Source organism: Panthera leo, chromosome B3 (assembly GCF_018350215.1).
Source record: "Panthera leo isolate Ple1 chromosome B3, P.leo_Ple1_pat1.1, whole genome shotgun sequence".
NCBI lineage: Eukaryota > Metazoa > Chordata > Mammalia > Carnivora > Felidae > Panthera > Panthera leo.
The window spans coordinates 121,568,724-121,591,440 of record NC_056684.1 but is presented as its reverse complement, the minus strand read 5'-3'; the positions used below and the strand labels follow the sequence as shown (position 1 = coordinate 121,591,440).

The 22,717-nt window shown below is 50.8% G+C and overlaps 2 protein-coding genes, 1 long non-coding RNA gene and 1 other non-coding gene across 14 annotated transcripts in view; 3 read left to right on the top strand and 1 right to left on the bottom strand.

Annotated features, from left to right (window-relative positions):
• Nucleotides 1-164: 164 nt before the first annotated feature.
• Nucleotides 165-8,758, bottom strand: LOC122222990. Its single transcript, XR_006203973.1, has 2 exons — nt 8,638-8,758; nt 165-619 (listed from the first exon to the last, which is right to left on the bottom strand). It is a non-coding gene; the product is annotated as an uncharacterized LOC122222990 (long non-coding RNA).
• On the top strand, nt 1,726-1,831 carry LOC122223295. Its single transcript, XR_006204180.1, has one exon. It is a non-coding gene; the product is annotated as a U6 spliceosomal RNA (small nuclear RNA).
• On the top strand, nt 6,723-20,389 carry ISM2 (isthmin 2). Of its 11 annotated transcripts, none has more exons than XM_042943920.1 (9): nt 7,227-7,330; nt 9,118-9,275; nt 10,083-10,215; nt 12,708-12,775; nt 13,507-13,749; nt 15,027-15,402; nt 17,069-17,209; nt 17,462-17,545; nt 18,723-20,389. In XM_042943920.1, exons 5-9 carry the CDS (start codon nt 13,651-13,653, stop codon nt 19,238-19,240), a joined length of 1,218 nt encoding a protein of 405 aa, XP_042799854.1. In that variant the 5' UTR covers nt 7,227-7,330; nt 9,118-9,275; nt 10,083-10,215; nt 12,708-12,775; nt 13,507-13,650; the 3' UTR covers nt 19,241-20,389. The 11 variants fall into 11 exon arrangements, with proteins under 11 accessions (XP_042799853.1, XP_042799852.1, XP_042799854.1 ...); XM_042943922.1 differs by having other exon boundaries at nt 7,227-7,333; XM_042943923.1 differs by lacking the exon at nt 7,227-7,330 and adding an exon at nt 8,954-8,978.
• A 434-nt stretch (nt 20,390-20,823) lies between these two features.
• Nucleotides 20,824-22,717, top strand: part of VIPAS39 (VPS33B interacting protein, apical-basolateral polarity regulator, spe-39 homolog) — a 37,907-nt gene continuing 36,013 nt past the window's right edge. Inside the window, exon 1 of the mRNA XM_042943932.1 lies at nt 20,824-20,913. The gene's annotated coding sequence lies outside the window, so the exon portion shown is untranslated. The remainder of the gene's footprint in view (nt 20,914-22,717) is intronic.

Sequence of the window (22,717 nt, the reverse complement as noted above, 5' to 3'; positions counted from 1 at the left end):
GTTTAGTCTTCTCTGGTGGGTCTGGCAGTCCACCCTTGGAGGTGGCTTGATGGGGGAGCTGTGGGCAAGGTCTTGTTTACTACACAGTGCACATGATAGATGGCCTTAAACTGTGATTCTTTGTGGTATGATGAGTTATTATAAACCGATCCTAAAGAATGCAGTGGTTCTTAAACTGCCGTTACACGTTTTTATTGAAGCAATACCCAAAGCTCTGTTCTTTGGAGTGGTTGTGGGGAAGCTGAATGGAAAGTAAAGACAAGAGCAATACCCTGATGTGCTAAGTGTCCTGCCTTGTTGCCATCTCCATGGATAAGTGGATCCCTCCATGCGTGAGGACCCTTGAGTCAATTCAGAGCCTGCGTTTTCTGACAATTCTCAGGTTTCTTGTGCAAAGCTTGGTCGCTTGGCCCAGGCCTTCAAAGGGAGTGTGGGACATATTCCTGACTGGGGTGGATGGTAACTTGTCTTCACCCTTAACATTAGGTCATGTTCCCTCAGTGATGTTAAACCAGTGGTTGGAGTGATAAAAAGCATCCTTGATGGTTCTTTACAGGATACTGGTGAAATCACCATGTCAATTCAGCCAGCATGTCCATACAGTCTTGATGATCCCTCTCTGTAGAAAGATAGCAAACATTAAGAGAAGGGGGAAAGAGAATAAGAACAGAGAGATAGCTTATGGGGAGCTGAGATCTTGTTTTGTTGGCCTTTGTTTTTTTTTTGTTTTTTTTTTTTTTCATTGACCAGTTTGCCTGTAAGCTGGACTTTGCAAGAGGTGCTGTGATAACCCCTCTCCATTGCTGGGATGCTTATCTAATCTGAGAAAGTGTGAGAGGGGGAAATGTAAATAAAAAATGTTAAATTCTAGTACTGTGTTAAAATGTCACTCTTCTCTCTTTCTCCCTTATCCCCATCTACCTTTTTTTGCCAGATGATTTTTTTTTTTTTTTTTTTTTTTTTACCTTGGATGACTGTGAAGCTATAAATAATGGGTTGGGTCAGGTGTATCAGTTATCAGTTTTGAGAGCACATGTTAAGAACTGAAGGGGGACTACTTGAAATGACTTAAGAATCATCCCATGCAAATAATATTGTTTTGCCCAAATAAACTATTCAGAAAGCTATCTCCGCCTTTATTCATTCAACCAATAAATATGGAGTGTTATTTCCATGTCAGGCTCTAGCATTACCAGTACCAGCAGCAAACAAATAAGCATCCGGACACATACATCATTTTACAAACTGGTAAGTCTGTGAAGGAAAAGTAAAGAGCATGATAAAAACAGGTAACCAGTATGGTTTAGACAGAGGTGATACAGAAACATTTCTAAGGCATGAAGGATCCAAAAGAAAGTGTGACTGATGCTCTGTGAGCAAAGGGAAGGATGCTGGGGTGCAGGGGTGGGGGGAGGTGGTGCTGATGAAGAGGGGGCAGAGGCTTGCTGCCCTGGGCTGTCAGGGTGCGGGGTTATCTTATGCATTGGGGAAAACCAGTGTGGAGTTGCAAGTGCTGAAAAAGATCACCACTAGAGTCCTTTTTTTTTTTTGTAGACATTGGCAAGTTGGTAAAATGCACATAGAAATGCAAATAACCAAACAATTTTGAAAAAGAATTTGTACTACCCGATTTCAAAACTTGCTACAGAGCTACAGTAACCAAGACTGCATTTGGCATTAGGATGGTCATATTGAACAAATAAGACAGAATAGAGTCCAAAAATAGTGCTCACTTCGGCAGCACGTATACTAAAACTGGACTGGTACAGAGAGGATTAGCACACCTCTGCACAAGGATGACACACGCATTTGTGAAGACTTCCACATTTTTGAGTGATGTATAGAATTGTTCAATCACTATATTGAACACCTGAAACTAATACAACACTGTTAATTGTACTGGAATTAAAATTTAAAACTTAATAAGAAAGTCCAGGAATAGACCTACACATATATGGTTAGTCGATTTTTGACAAAAGTGCCAAATTAATTCAATGCGGAAGGTACAGTTAGTCAACTAACGGTGCTGGAACAACTGAATATCTAGGGGAAATGACCTTCAACTCTTCCCTCACATATGCAACAGTTAAAGCAAAGATCTGAACATAAAAACTATAAAACTTCCAAGAGAAAATAGAAAAATCTGTGACTTTGGATTAGGCAACGATTTCTTAGAACACAAAAAGCATGGCTCAGAAATACTGATAAGCTGGACTTATCCAAATGAAAACTTCAAGGGACGCCTGGGTGGCTTGGTTAAGCATCCAACTCTTGGTTTCAGCTCAGGTCATAATCTCATGGTTCGTCAGATTGAGCCCCACGTCGGGCTCTGGGCTGACAGCATGGAGCCTGCTTAGCATTCTCTCTCTCCCTCTTTCTCTGCCCCTCCTCTCTCTCTATCAAAATAAATAAATGAACTTAAAAAAATGAAAACTTCAAGTTTCCACAAAAGGAAAATGCAAACTCCAGATTGAGATAAAACATGCATAACACATATCCAATAAAGGCTTTCTATCCAGAAAAAAAACCTTAAAACTCAATAAGGCAAGGCTATTCAATAAAAAATAGGCAAAAGATTTGAACACTTTTTTTTAAGATTTTATATTTTTTAAGTAATCTCCATGCCCAGCGTGGGGCTCAAACTCACAACCCCGAGATCAAGAGTCTCGTGCCTTCCAAACCTAGCCAGCCAGATGCCCCAAAGATTTGAACAGAATTGTCACAAAAGGAGATGTGCTAATGGCCAGAAAAGCACAGGGAAAATGTTCAACATCACTGGTTGTCAGGGAAATGCAAATTAAAACTACACTAAGATTCCACTACTCACCTACCCACTACAATGGCTGAGTTAAAAAAAAAAAATTTTTTTTTAATGTTTATTATTTTTGAGAGGCAGAGACAGAGTGCAAGCAGGGGAAGGGCAGAGAGAGAGCGAGACACAGAATCCAAAGCAGGCTCCAGGCTCTGAGCTGTCAGCACAGAGCCCGATGTGGGGCTCGAACTCACAGACTGCAAGATCATGACCTGAACTGAAGTAGGCCCTTAACCGACTGAGCCGCCCTGGTGCCCCTAGAATGGCTGAGTTTAAAAAGAATTACAATACCAAGTGTTGACAAAGGTATGGGAATACAAAGTGTATAGCCATTTGAGAAAACAATTTGGCAGATTGGGGCAGTGATTTCATCCACCTAAGAGAAGCATGCCCACACTTGCACTTGAATATTTACAGCTGCTAGATTTACACCAGCCCCAAACTAGAAACAATCCAAATGCTGTCATTGTGAGTGGCAAGGACGTTGTAGTATTATGTTCATGGGATGGAATACTGCTCAGCAATGAAGAGGAACAAATCACTGATACCTACAACTGTATGGATGAGTCTTAACATGCTCAAATAAACCAAACACAAAAGAAAACATAAATATGATTCTATTAATACAAAAATCTAGAAAGGCAGAAGTAACCCATGGTGACAGAGAGGGGATAAGTGGTTGCCAGGGAGCTAAGATTGGGGAGGTAGGAATGAACTGCATCCAACAGGATTTTCAAAAGATAATTTTGGGGCGCCTGGGTGGCTAGGTTGGTTAAGTGTCTGACTTCAGCTCAGGTCACGTCTCATGGTTCGTGGGTTCTGGCTCTACACTGGGCTCTGTGCTGACAGCTCAGAGCCTGGAGTCTTCTTCGGATTCTGGGTCTCCCTCTCTCTCTGCCACTCCTCGGTTTGCGCTCTTTCTCAAAAATAAATAAACATTAAAAATGTTTTTTAAAAAGATACTTTTCAAAAAAACAGAATGATTCTCTTACAGATATAAAAATGAACATGAGTTAAAGATTTTCTTTAACTCCCAAATGAGGAAACTGGTAAAGATATTATAAGCAATCAAAGGAGATACTGAAAAACAAGAACATTTATAGATCAAGAATATTGAAATGGATGTGCAAATGTAGGCAAAACTGGGGGCACCTGGGTGGCTCAGTCGGTTAAGTGTCTGACTTTGGCTCAGGTTATGATCTCACGGTCCATGGGTTCGAGCCCTGCACCAGGTCCTGTGCTAGCAGCTCAGAGCCTGGAACCTGCTTCAGATTCTGTGTCTCCCTCTCTCTCTGCCCCTCCCCTGCTCGCACTTCTGTCTCTCTCTCTCTCTCTCTCAAAAGTAAATAAAAATTAAGAAAAAAAAATGTAGGCAAAACTGGTTTCTTCTATACTGGGAGGTCAAATGAACCTCAGAGGACAGGACATAACTTGCATTTCCATATGTAATAACTGTTTTACTTCGTTATTGCCTACAACCTATATAGGGCTGTAAAATAGCTCAAAGAATCAAAGAGTAGAATCAGATGAACTCAGAAGCATGTACTGTATGTAGACGATGCCTTGTTTTCCACTGAAGATAACCAAGAGCATTCGTGAGGAGGCAGTGAGAACAGGAGAGGATATAATAGAACCAGTCAGGAGGCTACTACAGCTGTCCAGGTAAGGGGGAGAGGGGCCTGGAGCACAGTGGTAGTGACTGACTCAGACAGGTATGCACAAACGAATGAACTTGAGCTCTGACTTTGAGCTGGCAGAAGGTGTAAAAGTTTGATGAAAAGAGGGGCACCTGGGTGGCTCAGTTGGTTAAGCGTCCGACGTCAGCTCAGGTCATGATCTCTCAGTTCATGGGTTCGAACCCTGTGTCAGGCTCTAAGCTCAGAGCCTGGAGCCTGCTTCAGATTCCATGTCTCCCTCTCTCTGCCCCTCCCCTGCTTGTGCTCTGTCTCTGTTTCTCAAAAATGAATAAATGTTTAAAAATTGTTTTTTAAATGCTAAAGAACAAGGTAGTCTCACTTTTTGTCTAGAAAAAAAAAACAACAGTATGACAAAGCGGTGCTCAAATGCAGGTTTCTTTGGGCTAACAGTTGAATGTTTACCATGTACCAAGCATCTTACTAGGTTGAACCTCATGAAATTGCCAATATTTGGCACTTTTGACCAAAAAATGGTAACTGCACCCTAATAAGAATCCTTAGCATAGATTCTTACTTACTTCTTACACCTGTGAGGTAGGTACCCCCCCACCCCCACCCCCACTCCCCCACTTTTATAAATGACAAATTCACCAAGAGGTCAAAGAACTTGTCCAATAATATCAACTTCTTAGTAAATGGTAGAAGCCGGATTCAAACCTTGGTGGCCAACTCCAGACCCAGTGTAATCCCTGTGATGCACTACTATTCAAACCACTGCCTATCAACAATAGCCAAAATTGGAAGAGCCCAAATGTCCATCGATGGATGAATGGATAAAGAAGATGTGGTAAATATATACAATGGAGTATTACTCGGCAATCAAAAAGAATGAAATCTTGCCATTTGCAGCTACGTGGATGGAACTGGAGGGTATTATGCTAAGTGAAATTCGTCAGAGAAAGACAAAAATCATATGACTTCACTCATACGAGGACTTTAAGAGACAAAACAGATGAGCATAAGGGAAGGGAAACAAAAGTAATATAAAAACAGGGAGGGGGACAAAACAGAAGAGCCTCATAAATATGGAGAACAAACAGGGTTACTGGAGGGGTTGTGGGAGGAGGGATGGGCTAAATGGGTAAGGGGCACTAAGGAATCCACTCCTGAAATCATTGTTGCACTATATGCTAATTTGGGTGTAAATTAAAAAAAAAATTAAAAACAAAACAAAACAAAACAAAACACTGCAGAGCCCTAGCCTGCGCCGCTGGGGATTGGAATGGTTTCTCAGAACTGTGCCCGGGCCCCTAAGTTTTTCACTTTGGCTAAACCCAGATCCCAAGATTTACCCCTATGGCATATTTCCTGGCCATCCTCCCAGCACCTCCAGGGATTTGCTATTCCTGCCCTGAAACCAGGCAGCCTTTGTGGTCCCTGCATAGGCATTCTTCCTAGTGTCTTCCCACAGCTCCTCACTGACCTGTCCAAACCGCTCTGCCCCCGCCCTGCATCACTATGCTCACATTCCCTCACAGCCCCCATCCAGGCCACTAAAATTGTCACTGCCCTTCAGGGTTCCTGATCTTTATCACGAGCTGTGGTTTTATTTCATGACCCGCATATGCTACACGTGAGGATCCCTGCACAAGAGTCTCTCGGTTTTTGTGCTCTGAGAACATCCTGAGGAAATCGGGTGCACAGTGGCAGGTGTTTTTCTGGGCTCCACCTCCAGCTGGGGAGCTCGGGGAGCCCTGGAGGAGTTACTTCCCGGCCTTCTTCCCTGAGCAAACCTACCTCGAGGCACAAACAAACATCTGCCCCAGGCCGGAGGGCTCTCACGCTGGGCTGCGGCGCGTTCCCCGCTCGCGGGGTCCTGGGGGTCCGTGTGTCCCCGCGCCGTCTGCGCGCCCGCGGGGAGGGCGACCCGCAGGAGTGGCAGTGCGGAGCCTGAGCGCGCCGTGCCGGCCGGTCGCGACGTCCCCCGAACAGGAATTCGCTCGGGGCTGCGACGGCACCAGCCGCGGGGACAGGGGGCGGGGAGGCGGCCAGATCAAAGGGAGCCGAGACTGTCCGGGCGCGTCGAGGAGCCGCCCCTCCGGGAAGGGCGGAGACATCCCGGGCGCTGACCCGAGAGCCGCGCGGTTCCCCCGCCCCGCGCGTCCCCGCGACCGCCGGTCTCCCCCACCTCCCGCCCCCGCCCCTCGCCCCCCGCGGCCGGCGCGCTCCCGCCCTTGGAGGAGGCGAGGCCCGGCGCAAACGGACGCGCGGGAGCGGCTCGGGAGGCGCGGAGGCTCGGCGCGGAGCAGCGCCGGCAGGGAGACGATGCCTCGACTGCCCGGCCGCGCGGGGCTCCTCCTCGGCGTGGTGCTGCTGGCGGCGCTGCTGGCCGCGGGCCGGGCGCTCCCCCTGAGGAAGCCGCGGCCCCGGAGCCCCACGAGGCTGGCGGAGGTGAGCGGCGGGGAGAGGGGTCGGCGCGGGGTCCGGGGCGCGAGCGGCGACCTCAGAGGGCGGGCGCGGGGCGGGGACCAGGTGCGGCGGACTCCTCCCCCCCACCCCCAAGCCCCCACCCCGACCGCGTGGCTGGCCGGCCGGCCGAGGACAGACTGCGCTAGTGGGCAGAGGGCCGGGCGCGGACCTCCCCCCACACGCCCCGAACGGCCCGGCCTCTCCCACCTGCGGCCGCCTCGCCCTGAGCGAACCTCTCCTGCAACCCCCCTGTCCGGGGGGCGCGTTCCGAGAGGAGTCGGGAGGGTGGGAGGGGAACGCGACGCTGCGCGGAGTTGCTGAGGTTCAACCCGCCGAATAACGGCCGCTGCAGCCTCAAATCAAACCTGCAAAAGATTGGAGTCCCTTTGGGTGTGAATTGAGACGAGATGAGGTAGTGAGTGGGGTCTTTCAACTTGCTGGAGAGTAATATCAGCCAGGGACCTTGATATTACTATGTAGTTGGAAGAGCAGAAGTCGCCAAGACGTGGCGGGGTGGGGGTGGGGGGGCACTTTCTGGGTGGCCCGTGAGTGGGCTTTGGGGATGCGACCGAAAACAGAGGAGCGAGTCGGGGAAGAGTAGTTTAGACGCGAAGAGGAACTACGGTCTGTCGACACCTGTCTCCCTTCACCAGGGGTCCACAGTCCAGCCATCACTGCATGGATTGTCCCCTTGGGGACAAAACCCTCCCGACTTGTTCCAAGGTTTGCGGGCTGGTGTGGTAGGGGGTCCTGGCTCCTTCCAGGCTCTGAGCTGTTCTAGGAGGAGGAGGCCAGAGTAGTTCTTTCCATTTTCCAGACGAAGGCACTGAGAGGCCCCGCCGGGTGCGTGCAGGAGACCGGTGGGTGAGCGGCACCAGAGCTTGGGCTGCTAGCAATGCCCAGGCTGCTGAGGCCCTCCAGAGGCGGCGGGAAGCACCGCCTGCATTTGACGTCTCTGTGGACTGGTGTTTTATCCACGTTTTTTTTCAACGCTGCCTTTCTAAGGAGCCTTTTAGACATTTTTCCCCCCTAAGTGCCTCTCCCACTGAAATTGGGATATACCATTTCATGACTATACTGTTTATGTATCATGGCACTTGGGTATGTTACAAACCATTGTAATATCTAAGATTTTTTGCCTCCTGTTGAGACTACATCCTGTAGACCAGAGTTTCTCATCCTCCACAGTCCTGTCATTTGGGGTTGTATAATTCTTTGTTGTGCCTTGTGGGACATTTAACAGCATCCTTGGCCTTAACCTGTTAGGTGTTTGTAGCACCCACTGCCGGACAGAGCCAGACATTGCCCTGAGTTTCCTGACGGACACCCCTCTCCCCCACGGTTGCTGACAACCACTGCTGTAGACAAATCCAGAGGAAGTGAACATCCCCTGGCCAGTCCCACCTCCTAGGTGGAGGTGGCAGTGGTCATAAAGTTAATTGAATTGGCATTTTTTTCCTACTCATTTTGACATATTTTCTATTTTAGTACTTACTGCCTTGTATTGTGATTATTTTTGATATATTTGCCAGATCTTCCCCCGAGACCAGTCTAGAGGATAGGTTATTTCAGAGCCAAAGTCATACCCCCAGCTCCAGTATAGGGCCTGGTGGAACCCTCAAACGTATGTTAAATTAGTGCCATGAATGAAAAACAGAGCTTAGAGCCCAGGACCTGGGGTTCTGGTCTCAGTGGGTCATTAACTCAGGTATGACTCACCTCAGATGATTTCCTGACATTTAAAATAAGGGGCTAAGTCATCTCTGTGATCCCATCCAGTTCAAATACTGCTTCAGAAGTCCATGTGATGTGTGTTAAAGCTGTTATGTAATCAAGGTGGTAGTTAAGACATTATGTTGACATAATGCAGACTGCTCTTCTAGGGCCTTAGGTGATATGTCAGAAATAAATGACAACTCCAGAGACTTTTATGATGAAGCTGAAGCACATATGGCCCCTCGGTGTTGTTCCCATGGGTGTTGGATGGGTGTTAGTCTCATTTTCCAGATGAAAAAAATCAAGGCACAGAGACATTAAGCCTGACTGAGACTGGGAGCCAGGTCTGTCATTTCAAGAGCTAGACCCGGGACCTCAGGGTCCATCTTTGTATGTCATGCCCCAGCCTGCTCATCGTAAGTCTTGAAAGGTCTTGAAATCATTGACATCGTGAACAAAATGTGCCACCCTCTCTCTGGTCAGGCCTGTTGCTGAGCATCAGTTTACTCCCACAGTCAAATGGGAATAAGAGAACCCATTCTGTCAGATGGCCTGCTGGGTGAGAAAGCACTGGACGTACACATGTGTGGCATTGTCGTTACAAGAGTTTGTTGGGTGAGGCGCCTGGGTGGCTCAGTCGGGTAAGCATCTGACTCTTGATTTTGGCTCAGGTCATGATCTCACAGTTCATGACTTTGAGCCTCGCATCGGGCTCTGCACTGACAGTGCGGAGCCTGCTTGAGATTCTGTCTCTCTCTTTGCCTTTCCCTCACTCATGCTCACTCTTTCTCTCTCTCTCCTCTCTCTGTACATTAAAAAGAGATTCAAACTCATAACATAGTTAAAAAAAACACAACAACACAAGGGTTTGTTGGGCACTAGACAGGCAAAGAAAGAATGACAGAACTCTGCCTTGGGTGTCTTCTGTTCTGGTTAGGATCCAAACACCACCCGAACAGCCACAGTGCCTAGCATTTTGTGGTCCTTGTCTTGTTTTCCTTGTTTTAGGGACGAGGAAACAGACAGTGGGTCTAATAACTAAGCCTCGGGTCTGCAGCTAGTGAGTGGCTGTCTCTCAGGCAGAGCTAAGTTTGAAGCCGAGCCTCTATGTTATTACAACCTTGGACTTTATGTAAATCCCTTACCCTCTCTGAGCCTCCATAGCCTCATCATTAACATAGAGACAGTCACATTCACCCCTTGGGGTGCTAGTGTTCATTCAGTCACTCAGCAGTGATTTATTGAGCTCCTCCCGTGTACCAGGCACAGGATACTGTGTGAAGCAAGCAGACAAAGTCCTACCTGCACTCTAGCTGGGGTGGCTGGGGTGACAGAAGGCACATCCAGGGCCTAGCTCAGGCCTGGTAGAGAAGATGTGCTCAGACAGTACTCACGGGTCAGGGCTCAGGGGGCTCTGCCCGTATCTCTGCCTTACTCCCTGTTGCCAGTGTCCAGTTGCTTGAGGGCTGTCACGGGCACGAGGGCCTGTTTTCAGCTGTACATGACCGATCTGAGGTGCCCGGGGAACAAATCCTCTCCTCCACCCAGAAGCCCGCAATCAGTGACTGGTGAGGTTTGCAGGTATGTAGCCCAGCTCCCTACTTCTGGGACCAGTAGGATTGAGCTCCACTTGTCCACCATGGTCACTAACTTGATGGAGCATTCTTTATTAGCTGCCTCCCACCCCTGACCCACTCCCCCACTCCCTGCTGGTGTCTCCTGGGATCACCTTCCAAAGGAATGCCCTTGAATTCTGGTGTCAGCATTGGCTTCTGAAGAAACCCAAACTAAGACCCATGGCCCCACTCCACTCCTGAGAGTTCTGGGGCCTGAAGCACAGAGCAGGGGCTCTAAGCAGCTCTAGAGAAGGGTGGCTGTGACGTGTGGCTGTGGTGGTTAGCCAGGATTTTCTATGGCCTAGAGGTTGGAGAGGGCTGGAAATGAATATTCTGAGCCCTGCTGGATGCTAGCTCTCTCCCATCATTGTTCTCATTTTACACATAAGGATGCTCACAGAGGTTCTGTCCCGTCAGGGTCCCACAGGTCAGAAACCAGACTATTCAGGGATTCAGATCTAAGCAGCCTGACTTTAGAGCAAGGTTTCTTTCCTTTTTTTTTTTTTTTTAAGTTTATTTATTTATTTAAGTAATCTCTACACTCAGCATTGGGGCTCAAACTCACAACCCCAAGATCAAGAGTCACATGCTCTACCAATTGAACCAGGCAGGCGCCCCCTAGAGCAGGGTTTCTTAATTGCAGCACTGTTTTTAAAAAAACTTAAAAAAAAAAATTTTTTTTTTAATGTTTATTTATTTTTGAGAGAGAGAGAGAGAGACACAGAGTGCAAGCAGGGGAGGGTCAGAGAGAGAGGGAGGCACAGAATCCAAAGCAGGTTCCAGGCTCTGAGCTGTCAGCACAGAGCCCGACGTGGGGCTTGAACCCATGAACCGTGAGATCATGACCTGAGCTGAAGTCGTCGGCACTTAACCAACTGAGCCACCCTGGCACACATAAAAAAAATTTTTTTTTAATTTATTTATTTTGAGGAGAGAGAGAAAGAGAGAGAGAGCGCGAGTATAAGTGGGGGAGGGGCAGAGAGAGAGAGAGAGAGAGAGAGAGAGGGAGAGAGAGGGAGAGACACAGAATCTGAAACAGGCTCCAGGCTCCGAGCTGTCAGCACAGAGCCCATCGCAGGGCTCTAACTCAGGAACAATGAGATCGTGACCTAGGCCGAAGTCCATGCTTGACCGGCTGAGCCACCCAGGTGCCCCTTGATTGCAGCACTGTTGACATTCTGGACTGGATGATTTTTGTGAGGGCTGTCCTATGTGTTGTAGGATCTCCCACATGGTGCCAGTAGAACCCCTCTCCAAGTGACAACCACAAATGTCTCCAGACATTGCCAAATGTTCTCAGATGAGAACCATTGCTTAACTACCCACTCACGAGGCAGTGATATCCACATCAGCCAGAAAGGCTGCAGACCCTAAACTCCTGCAGTCCTGAGGCTGCAGACAGAGGAGCTACTGAGCCACGGCACCGGGACAGTTAGGGCTTTGGTGGCATAGTGAGTGGGAGCTGCCAGGAAAGCAGCATATGGGGATGTTCCAGGCCTCCAAGACTGGTCAGTGAAGGAGATGAGTTGTTCTTACTCATCTGTCCATCCTCTCTGCTTGTCTGGCCTGGCTGTTGAGACCAGAGCACTTTGACTCAGTAACAGATTCCAGGGCCAGGCTCAGATGGGCCATGGTGATTAGTGCAGGAGCCTTGGAACCAGGTGTTTGGGCAACACCGAAGGAGGGGGTTAAAGGGGAGAGGCCAAAGGTTCTGACTCTCTTTTTCAACCCAAGGAAAGAAAGTCATAGTGAGAAATTAGACTGAATAAGCCCCTGATTTGTGAAATAGACTCTCCACACTCTTGCCTGTAGTGTCAGAGCAAAACAGTTAAGGAGTGTGAGCTCTCAGGTGCCTGGCTGGCTCAGTTGGTAGAATGTGTGACTCGATCTCAGTGTTGTGGGTTCGAGTCCCACGTTGGATGTAGAGATTACTTAATAAAATCTTAAAGAGAGAGAGAGAGAGAGAGAGAGAGAGAGAGAGAGAGAGAGAGAGAATGGGCTCTGGACCCAGGCTGTCTGTTTCAAATCCTAGGCTCTGCCACTAAATGTCTGTGTGACCTGAGGCAAGTTATTTGCCCTCTCTGTGCTTTAGTTTCCATTGTCAAAATGGGGATGACAGCTAGCACCTACCTCTGAGGGTTGTTGGGAGAATGAAATGAATGATTAAGTGTTTAGAACAGTGCCTGGCACACACATGCTGTGGAAGTAAGTGTTTGATAAATAAATTTCTGACAATCCTTCCAGGTAGGAATTATCCTCATTTTGCAGATCAAGTTGAATGAGCTAGTAAGAGGCAGAGCTAGGATTTGAACCCAAGCTGATCTGACTGTCCAGACCTGTGTTTTTTCACATGGCTTTAGGTATGAGATGGGAAGTGGGGTCAAGGCTGTGGCCTGGGTGGGGCATGCTTTACATCATAAGGCAGCTCTGGACAGTGCCCCCTCTGTCCTGTTGTAGAGACCTGAGCAATGGCTGTAGCCTGGAAGTAGGTGGATGGCCACCCCAGTGTCCCACTGTCTGAGCAGGTGAGGGCTGCTGCTGGAGTCAGAGACAACCAGGGTCTTTCACTTACTATCTGAGCCGAGGCAGGGACTGTCACGGTGTGGACCCCATGGGCACTGGCTGGTGGAGGGAATTACCTGGCAGACAGACAGCTGCGACGGCACCCGAACTAGGAAAAGGCGCTGGGTCCCAGACGGGCAGGAGGAGGAAGGTAGCAGTGGTCAGAGATGCTAAGGAACACAGCCCTCACGTGGACAGCTTGGGAGGGTCAGTGACAGGGGAGCCTGCTGGGGGAAGGCCCAGGTCTGCCACTACCCTCCTTGTCAGCCTTTCTGGGCCTTCCTGCCCTGACTTGTGAGACCCGCCATCTGTTCCTGGGCAAGAGCCCTGGGGGATTCTGAGGCATGTGGTCTGTGAACTGCACTTGGAAACACTGCCTTAAACAACATGCTTCCCTCTATGGACCTCAGTTTCTTCATCTGTAAAATGAGGAGGTTGGCTTATGTTTCTTCCACATGTAGAAACCTGATTTAGCCCCCCTGTTATGCCTCACGTTGGCACCATTTGTCCAAGCACTCTGTGCACATGGCCTCATTTACTCTCTGAGGCGTTAAAACACGTATGTTTGGATCCATGGTCACAGGGTGAATTTGTGGCCTGGTCAGACCCCAAGACTCCTGCATTGCCTACTTTGGGTCCATTTGGGGTAAGCCCTGACCCCAATCACCCCCTCCTCCCCTTCTCTCTCCTTCAGGTCTCAGCCTCCCCAGATCCCAGCTCTCCTAGGGAAGAGGAGAGGACCCCCCTGCTCCCCAGAACCCGCCTCCAGGCAGGGCCACGCCAACATAGGCGCCGGGCTCTCAGTGAGCCAGCAGCCCTGAGCCTGGACAAGGCGTCCATGCCAAAGACCCTGGAGGACACTCCCTTGCTGCTGGAGCTGCAGAAGCTGCCAGGATTGGCCAACACAGACTTGACTGCCCCAAACCCCAATATCCAGGTGAGAGCTACAGGAGGGCATAGGCCCAGTGGACACCTAGAGAGGAACTGGGCTGACCAGCTCCATCCTGAGGTCAGGCGTCCCCATCCTGTATTCCTTGGAGGGCGGGGGTTCTTTTGGGGGTCACAGAGTAGTGGGGGCTGCTCCTCTACTTCCCAGCTGCGGGCCGAGCAGGGCATGTGGCCCTCTGAGCCTGTGTTTTCCAGTCCATAGCAAAGGAGAAACAGCACCAGCCTGGTAGGGCTGTCATGAAGACCCAAGGAGTGGGGAAGCTTTGTGAATGGCAGGGCCTTCTAGGGAAATGGGGAAGGGGCGACTTGTGGCCCCTACCCAGACCCAACCCTTCCTGCAGGGTTGGTTGTGTGCAGAATGGGGTGGGCTCGTGGTAGGGGGCTGCCCGCCAGAGGGGCTTTATGGAGCCAATGGGATTCCAGTTTACATTCTCCACTGCCAGTCCTCAATCCCTGATGATAAGAGTTCTGCATTTTGTGCAGCACCTACAGTTTGCAAAACACTTTCATCAAAAGAGAAAAGGCAAGGAGGAAGTGTAGAAACTAACATTCTAAAATTGTTTAAAAGTTTGTGTGTATGCGTGTGCGCGTGCGTGCATGTGTAAAACCTGGAAGTTTAATTATCAAAATGTTATTTGTCAGAGATGGAGTGGGGGTGATTTTAATTTTTTTCATTATATTTTGCTGGTTTTCCCCCAAATTGTGTTCGGCGATCTCGTATTATTTTATAATAGCCAAAAACAATGTTTCAAAGTTCACTTTCATGTAAATGGTTTCATGTTACTTATTTCCCGTCCACAATGTGGTGAATGAGAGCCCCCCCACCCCCGCCCCACCCAGGGCTGCTGTGGGACTTTGCTCTCTTTGCTATCATTTTCCAGCCCTACAGCGAGACCCAAGGCTGTTAGTGGCCCCTAATTCTGGGCAGCCTGCAGCAGAGTTCACAGCCAGCTTCTCTTAAACTAGTGGGTCTCTACCCTTGGCACATGTTAGAGCCACCATGCCTAGCCCCACCTCAGATAATTAAATTCATGTCTAGGGTTAGGTCAAGGAGTCTGGAATATCCAGGGGATTCTGATGCACAGCCAAGTCTTAAATTGTGACCCCGTGTGCCCTGGGAAGCCAGGAAGGTTGGCCAAGAGAATGAGCCGGTTTGGAGGAAAGGTTGGTCCTCTGCCCCTGCCCCCACACTTGTCATCTCTCCTCTCCTTGGAGCCTTGCTCTGAGCACTCCTTCACTGGCCGGCCTGTGTCTGACCCTCTGCAGGTGACCATCGAGGTGGTGGAGGATCCCCAGGCCGAGGTGGAGATGGACCTATTGGCTGAGCCCAGCAGTCGCTGGCCCCAGGGTGCCTCTAGCTGGCTGTCCGCCAAGGAGCTCTTCTGGCCCCTATTCTGGAGCTACCTGGAGGGCGAGGAGGGGAGGACCAATCTCAAGGGCAGAGCCCCAGGGGAAGAAGAGGAGGAGGAAGAAGTGGAGGAGGAGGATTACCCTGCAGAGTATAGTGAGAGTGAGGACCAGGAGGACAACGAGGAGGAAGAGGAGGAGGAGGAGGAGCCTGGGTTCAGTGGGGCCACAGGCAGCTGGGAGCAGGGCTGGCTGGCCCCTGGGGACTGGGCCTTCAAGGAGCCAGACGGCTATGGTGAGCATCCCCACCTTGGCATCCCCGGCTGCTGCTTCTGGAAGTTCTGAGAGTAACTGGGGCTAAAGGGAGGCCTGAGAGCTTCACCGAGCAGGGGCAGCTATGAAGGCCAGAAGCTTAGGCCTGTACAAACACCATCATCTGCTAAATAGCAACATTAGCTATTAATGTTAATAACATAGCTTGCAAAATCTGTTTTTCCCCCAAACATTTGACCTTCACAACAGCCCTGAGACCCCCTAAGCAAATCGACGTTTGTTAATTTTATATATATTCATAGCTGTCACTTTCCAACAAATTGGGAAATATGATAAACCGCACCACTCATAAGTGACCTCATTTTCAGACTGTGTGGGCTTGAATCCTGGCTCTGCTGCTTACCCGCTGAGTGACCTTGGGCAAGTTACTTAATCTCTCTATGCCTAATTTACTTCCTCTCTAAAATGGAGAATGGCACAACCCTTAACTACATAAGATTGGGCGTAGAGGGTATTGAGTTAATACATTTAAAGTGCCAGCATGTAGTAAACTAATTATTGGCTATTTTTATTATTTTTATTAGAAAACAACGTAGCACAGACTATCAGAAAATACCACCTAACATCTGGCCAGCTCCCATGACAGCCATTCTTGTTGTCGTTCAGGTTTTCCTGGGTACAGATGTGTTTCATGGACAGTTACAGCCATTCTCCCTAGAGCCCTGGTATTTCATCCTTGGACAGCGGTGCCATCATTAAGACTAAGGCATAGCAGGCTTTCCCTGGTTCACCAAAATGATGTAAATTGACAGTTTTCATGCCTTTCAGCTTTTCTTCCATTAATTTTCCTTAAACTCTTGGTGCCCACCTGCTCTGGCATGCCTGGGAAGTGAGGAGAGAGCTGGGTATGTCAGTACTTTGGGGGTTCCACAGAGCCCCCTGGGTCCTCAGACCTGCAACAGCCAGAGGTCTGAGGGTGCAGTCATGGTGTATTTCAGGTTCCTCAGACCAGGTCTTGGTCCCTATCATGGAAAGTCAGGACTTTCCTTAATGTCCCCAGTGCTGGGGAAGTGTTGTCAGCCTTGGTTTTAATTGACATAAAAATTATAGGTCAGAGGAGCGCCTGGGTGGCTCAGTTGGTTGAACGTCTGACTTCGTCTCAGGTGATGATCTCTCGGTTTGTGAGTTCGAGCCCTGCATCGGGCTTGCTGCTGTCAGTGCAGAGCCCACTTCGGATCCTCTGTCCACCCCCCCTTCTCTGTCCATCCCCTGCTCTCTCTCTCTCTCTCTCTCTCTCTCTCTCAAAAATAAATAAACATTAAAAAATTACAAAAAAAAACCCCTCTAGGTCAGAGACATAGGGGGACTTGCCCAGGGTCACATTGACAGTGGTCAGGTAGCTTCCAGCCCCAGATATCTTTTTCTCATCGCTGTGTTGGCACAGAGTGGGTGGCTGGGATTGTTGCTGTGTCTGTAGAGCCACCTGATGATTTACATGGGTGTCTACCATGCAAGGGTCCCCGGCTGAGGGACAGGTGGGGGCTGAAGTCCAGCCCGTGCTTCGTCCGCTAGGCTGGGAGCCCTGGCACGGATGGCACCCTCCTGAGGAAGGGGTACCCTTAGCTAATCTGCACCAATGCGCCCTGTGGGCTGTGCTCACTCACCCCTGGCTCCCTGCCTTGACCCAGACTATGAGCTTCAAGAGGAGTGGAGCCCCTGGTCTCCCTGCAGTGGGAGCTGCGGCAGCGGCAGCCAGAGGAGGACTCGGCCCTGCGGCTACGCCTGCACTGCCACCGAGTCCCGTGCCTGCGACCTGCCCCTTTGTCCTGGTGAGACGAACCCCAGCTCCTACACAGGCAGAGGCTTACACTCTGGGCTTGGCCCCCTGGGAATGTGGGCCTTGTTTGAGGGTGGGGCCTGGAGAAGGGATGCAGGAAGCTTATAGACACGGTGGTTCTGCCTCGTCCCAGGCCTAGTCCAGATGCTGTGGGCACCGAGAGCCTAGTGAGGGCTGGGCTTCCCCACTGGGAGCACAGAGGTGCCCTGGGGCCCCACCAGCCTGGCCTCCTCTCTTCCCAAAGGCACCGAGGACAAGGACCCCTCGGGCTTCCCCGGTGAGGGGTGGCCGCCCCTGGCCCACAGTGCTACGGACATGCTCAGCCCAGGTCAGTGGGGAGCTAGGCCCTGCTCCTGGGGGCTTGGGGAGAACCTCTCTCGGGAGGGTGGAGCATCACTGCACAGGAGGAATCTCACCCCCATCCACTGAGGCAGAGTACATGTTCCAGCTGGAAGATTAGTCTCCCCAGCAAAGAGGCCCTGTCATTTCTGAGTCCCTGTCATTTCTAGCCAGGCCATTGGCCTTTCCCAACCTGATATTCCTGCTGGGAAGACCGTCCTGATGGGAGCCACTGAGCTTGGAGATCCATCTGGTGGGGCATATTCTCCCTGGCTGTGGGAAGGGATGGGGACATTCTGGCTTCCACTCCCGGGTGCTCTTGGAGGCTCCTGGGTAGGCTCTGTGTGGGAAGGGGTGCTGTCAGAAACAGTTTAGGGGCCAGAATTCCAGGACTGCTCCTTCCAGCAGTTTGGAGCAGACGGTACTTTCACTGGGACATTCTGCATCCCTGTCTCTTGGTGTCACTTGCCCCTCACAAAGAGGTAGGCAGCTGCCAACAGGCCCCCTTGCGGGTGGGACCTATGCTCAATACTGTGAAGCTCCCTCAGCTGGCGTGGTGGGCCTGGCACCGTGCAGGACAGGGGTTCCCAGAAGACTAAGGCCCAGGATCTGCCTTCAAAGAGCTCGGGTGTTAGGGGGAGAGACACACACGACCAACTTGAGCACGATGCTGCAGAGTGTGCCCTAAAGTTCTGGAGCGAGGAGGAAAGAGCCATTCCTTCTGCGTGGCCAGAGTCAGTGGCCACATTCCCAAGGTAGAGAGAAGGGAGGAAGACAGCATAGATGGAGGGGGTCACAGCGGGCAGAGGTGAGAGTGGGCCGACACGCTTTCTTACCAGTTGCTTAAAACAGCGGTTCCTGTGCCCAACCACCCCAGCTCCTTCCCCAAGACCCCAGATCTCCCCCACCATCCAGCACATAAAGGGACAGCACCTGGCACTTCAGACAGCCTCCAGGCTCCTCCTCCAGCCCCTTGGCCAACATCCATTCTGAGCCGTAGCCTCTGGCTCCATGTTTCCTGGGTGGTTGTGTGGTAGCCCTTATCTGGCAACAGAGGAGGCCAAGCTGGGCTGCACTCAGCTCCGCTGCGGGGCCTTCTCCAGGCATTGGCCCTTGATCATCCCCCACCCCACCGCGGGGCTGACTGGCTCCCCTCCCCTCTGCAGATGTGGATAGCTGTGAGAAGTGGCTGAACTGCAAGAGTGACTTCCTAGCCAAGTACCTGAGTCAGGTGCTGCAGGACCTGCCCAGCTGCCCATGTGCATACCCGCTGGAGGCCGTGTACAGCGCGGTGAGCCTGCAGGATGAGCACCGGGGCCGAAGCTTCCAGTGGAGGGATGCCAGCGGGCCTCGAGAGCACCTGGACGTGTACCAGCCCACGGCGCGCTTCTGCCTGCGCTCACTGCTGTCCGTGGAGAGCAGCACCCTGGCCGCCCAGCACTGCTGCTACGATGCGGGCAGCCGGCTGCTGACTCGGGGCAAGGGCGCCGGTGCGCCTGACCTCGTCAGCACCGACTTCTCACCTGAGTTGCACTTCAAGGTGGACACGCTGCCCTGGATCCTCTGTAAGGGGGACTGGAGCCGCTACCACGCTGTGCGGCCTCCCAACAATGGCCGGGCCTGCGCCGACAACCCTCCCGAGGAGGAGTACCTGGCCCAGTTGCAGGAGGCCAAGCAGTACTAACCAGGGGGCTGCTGTTCTGGAGAAGATTCCCCTGCACACCCCTCACCCTGCCTCTGCCCAGACCCCGTGAGGCCGGCCGGCCTGGTGCCACGGGCCCTCTGCTTGTGAACCCAAGGCAGGTCAGCACCCCAGGTGTCGGTGTGGGGCTGGGGACAAGGTCGAGGGGTGTACAGGGCCCAGGCTGAGGGAGGGAGCTCAGCCCCCAAGGTCTCTGGGTGATGGGGGAGGGGGGAAGTGTGTGTCTGTGGGGGCTGCCCTCTCCTGCCCCCCTGGGAGGTGCTGTCCCAGCCTGGCCACTCATTTTCCTCCCTCTCCCTCTGAGCTGGGCTCTTCCACCCTGGCTCTGGGCACACGTCGTGATTCCCAGGGCCTGTGGTGCCACAGCTGCATTTTGTCAGGCTGACAGCCAGCCTAGCAGCCAGCCCTCTTTATCTCTGGTTGGTTGCGGGAGGCCCTCTTGCCCCACCCCTGCTGGGAGCCACCACAGACCCACACCGGGGCCCTAACAGGTTCTCCTCAACTCCGAGCTGCTTTTCAGTGGACACTACTTTGGTTAGGGCTGAAGTCAACCCGTGGGGCCCAGCGTGGACAGACAGGCTGAGGTGGCTGAGACAGGGCCGGCTCCTGGCTGGGAATGGGTCAACCAATTCAGGTCCCTTTCTTTGTCCAGCAATCTCTGCTCTGTCCAGGTTGTAGGGATGTGCAGAACTGGATGGCACTGCCCTGAATGGACACAGCTGCCAGGTCTGGGTGGGCTCAGAACAGCTCAGGAGGATGTGCACCATGGTGAGCTGGTACACCAGTTCTCGGCTCGGGGTTGGCGGCAGGGAAGCCCAGATTTGGGCAGTTTCTGTGGTGTTTGTAAAGGCTCCCGCCATGGCCCACTTGATGCTCCCGAGGTGATGTCATTGAATGCACTGAGCTCAGAGCTGGGAAGAGATGCACATAATTGGCTCACCTAGCAAACCTGGTGCTTCTTCCCTGCCCTCCTCACCCCCAAAATCTTACTTCCTTGCCTTGTGTGGGGTTGAAGGGCTGAAGTCCCCACCATCCTGTTCACAAAAGCTCCAAAAGGTGGGAACTTCAGCCCCTAGACAGCCGCCCTGAAGCTCTTTGTGATCCTCAGCAATAAAGCACTTTATTTTCAAATTCTGTCTGATGAAGAATTTGGAGCCTCACCAGAGGTGTAGGGAGCCCTGTGTACAGCCCAATCCAAGCCCCCACGGTCGTGTTTGTGACTCCTTAACCTAGCCGGGCAGGCAGAGCTCCTGGGATACAGAGTTTAGATGTAGATGTGAGTTATCCCTACTCATACTTGTACAGGGTTTCCTAGGAGGTACGGACCTCAGAGCACATTTACTAGTTCTTGGGGAACAGGAAGACTTCCAAGGCAGAGGTCAATTAGCATGCACTCCAGAGGAAGTGGCCCTATTTCCCCAAGTACCTTGATGCAAGTTTGGGCAGAGTTGCCCAAAGGACTACCCCTATAAGATGACAGAAGTGGACCTGTACCCTGCCTTGGTTGCTACCCTTAACAGACACTGCACTGTCACTACTGGCATCTGGGGAAGGACAGAGACACATCGGGAAGTAGGATGAGGCAAGGTATGTCCAGAGCCACCACCTGGAGACGCTCAGAGAACCAGATGTTTCCATAACGATCACACCTAGAGGTAAGTTTATTAGTCTGGTCCTGGGCCACAGTCTAAAAATACTCTGGTGCAACTAAAATATTACAGGGCCAGAGAGGGCAGGATCTCGTCACCAGACGGGATCCAAGTTCCCTCCCATTCTCTTGTCTGGGAAAATCAACATGATTAGTACAGGCATAATTTAATTATCTGTTAGCAGAAACTTTGTGTGTGTGTGTGTGTGTGTGTGTGTGTGTGTGTATTTATTTTGAGACAGAGAACACTAGTGGAGAAGGGGCAGAGAGAGGAAGAGAATCCCAAGCAGGCTCCACACTGCCAGCGCAGAGCCCCGACTTGGGGCTCAATCTCACAAATCGTGAGATTATGACCTGAGCTGAAATCAAGAGTCAGACGCTTAACTGACTAAGCCATTCAGGTGCCCCGGCAGAAACTTTTTTTTTATAAGATAAAAATATCCTAGAGTCCTTTTTCACAGGAATCTGCTAATTCTCCTCCTTTCTAATATAACACCTTAACACTTGAACACACTGTCTAAATTTAATCTATACCTAGTGGTTGTCTATTACCCAAAAACTGAGTTTAGCCAGCCACATTTTTGATCTGTAAGTGACATGGGAAATTGCTACCATCTCAGACCACAGATGACAGAAGATAAAGGTGGTTTGGAAAGGAGTCTTGAAGAGGTTGGAGAGCAGGTCAGCTATAAAATGGTGTTTATTCAAACTCTACAAAGGAGAAAGAGGCACTGTGCAGGTGACTTTGGGCTCAGGGAATAGGTGTGTATGAGGAGAAACAGTGATGGAGAGGTCACTGATCCTGTTAAAGGGAGGATTTTAGGAGCGGCCAGGACCAGAATCAGGTGGGGGCCCTCCCCCGTTTGGGTCCAGTGTTAGTGAGGTAACTGTCTTGCCTAGCTGTTCTTACTTTTCCAAACACCAGCCCTCGTGGCTGCACACCCAGCACGAACACCACTATTTCCAGTTTAGCTGCCCGTCATCAGGATGGCTTGCCCAATTTGTCTCCATCTGGTGTACCTCATAAAGGGTCCTAGGCTAGGCAAGACTGGTCAGATCGAATTCTTACTAGGGTTTAAAGCAACATAGTACGTCCCTTCCAGATCCTGCTGACTTCCTTTGTTGGAAGATAGAATGTTTCAGAGCCTTTGTCCTATTGTTCATGAGAAGGTCCCAAATGTTTCTTTGGCTCCTCCATTACAATTAGATTTTAACAGGTGGGGGTGCTTCTCAAAATGTGTCCTGACATCAGTATCACCTGGGGTATTTATGAAAATGTAAGTTCATGGGCCACACCCCACACCAAGTAAGAATCTTTTAGGGGTGGAGTCCACATTTTCTGAATTTAACAGATTCCCCCAGATGATTCTTAGGTGAATCCTTGGCCTATGATTTGCAATTTAGCCAGTTAACTAGCTTTTCAAAATATTCTTGCTCAAGGGAGAACATTTGGGCCCTTGAGTCTGGAAGTCAGTAGGTACCATTACCTATGCTTCTATATTCGTCATCTCTAATGCTCTCATAAGGTACCTGTTATAACCATTATACAGGTAGGAAAATTTGCCCCATTTGTTAGAAGTGGTATGATTCAACCCAAGTCCAACCAAGTGCACAGTTTTGTATTTAGCTCGATCTGCGTTTTAGGCTCAAAAATGCTAGCAGCAAGGGGCACCTGGGTGGCTCAGTCGGGTAAGCATCCAACCCTTGATCTCAGCTCGGGTCTTGATCTCAGGGTTGTGAGTTCAAGCACCATATTTGGCACCACGCTAGGCATGGAGCCTACTTAAAATGCTAGCAGTAAAATGGCAGTG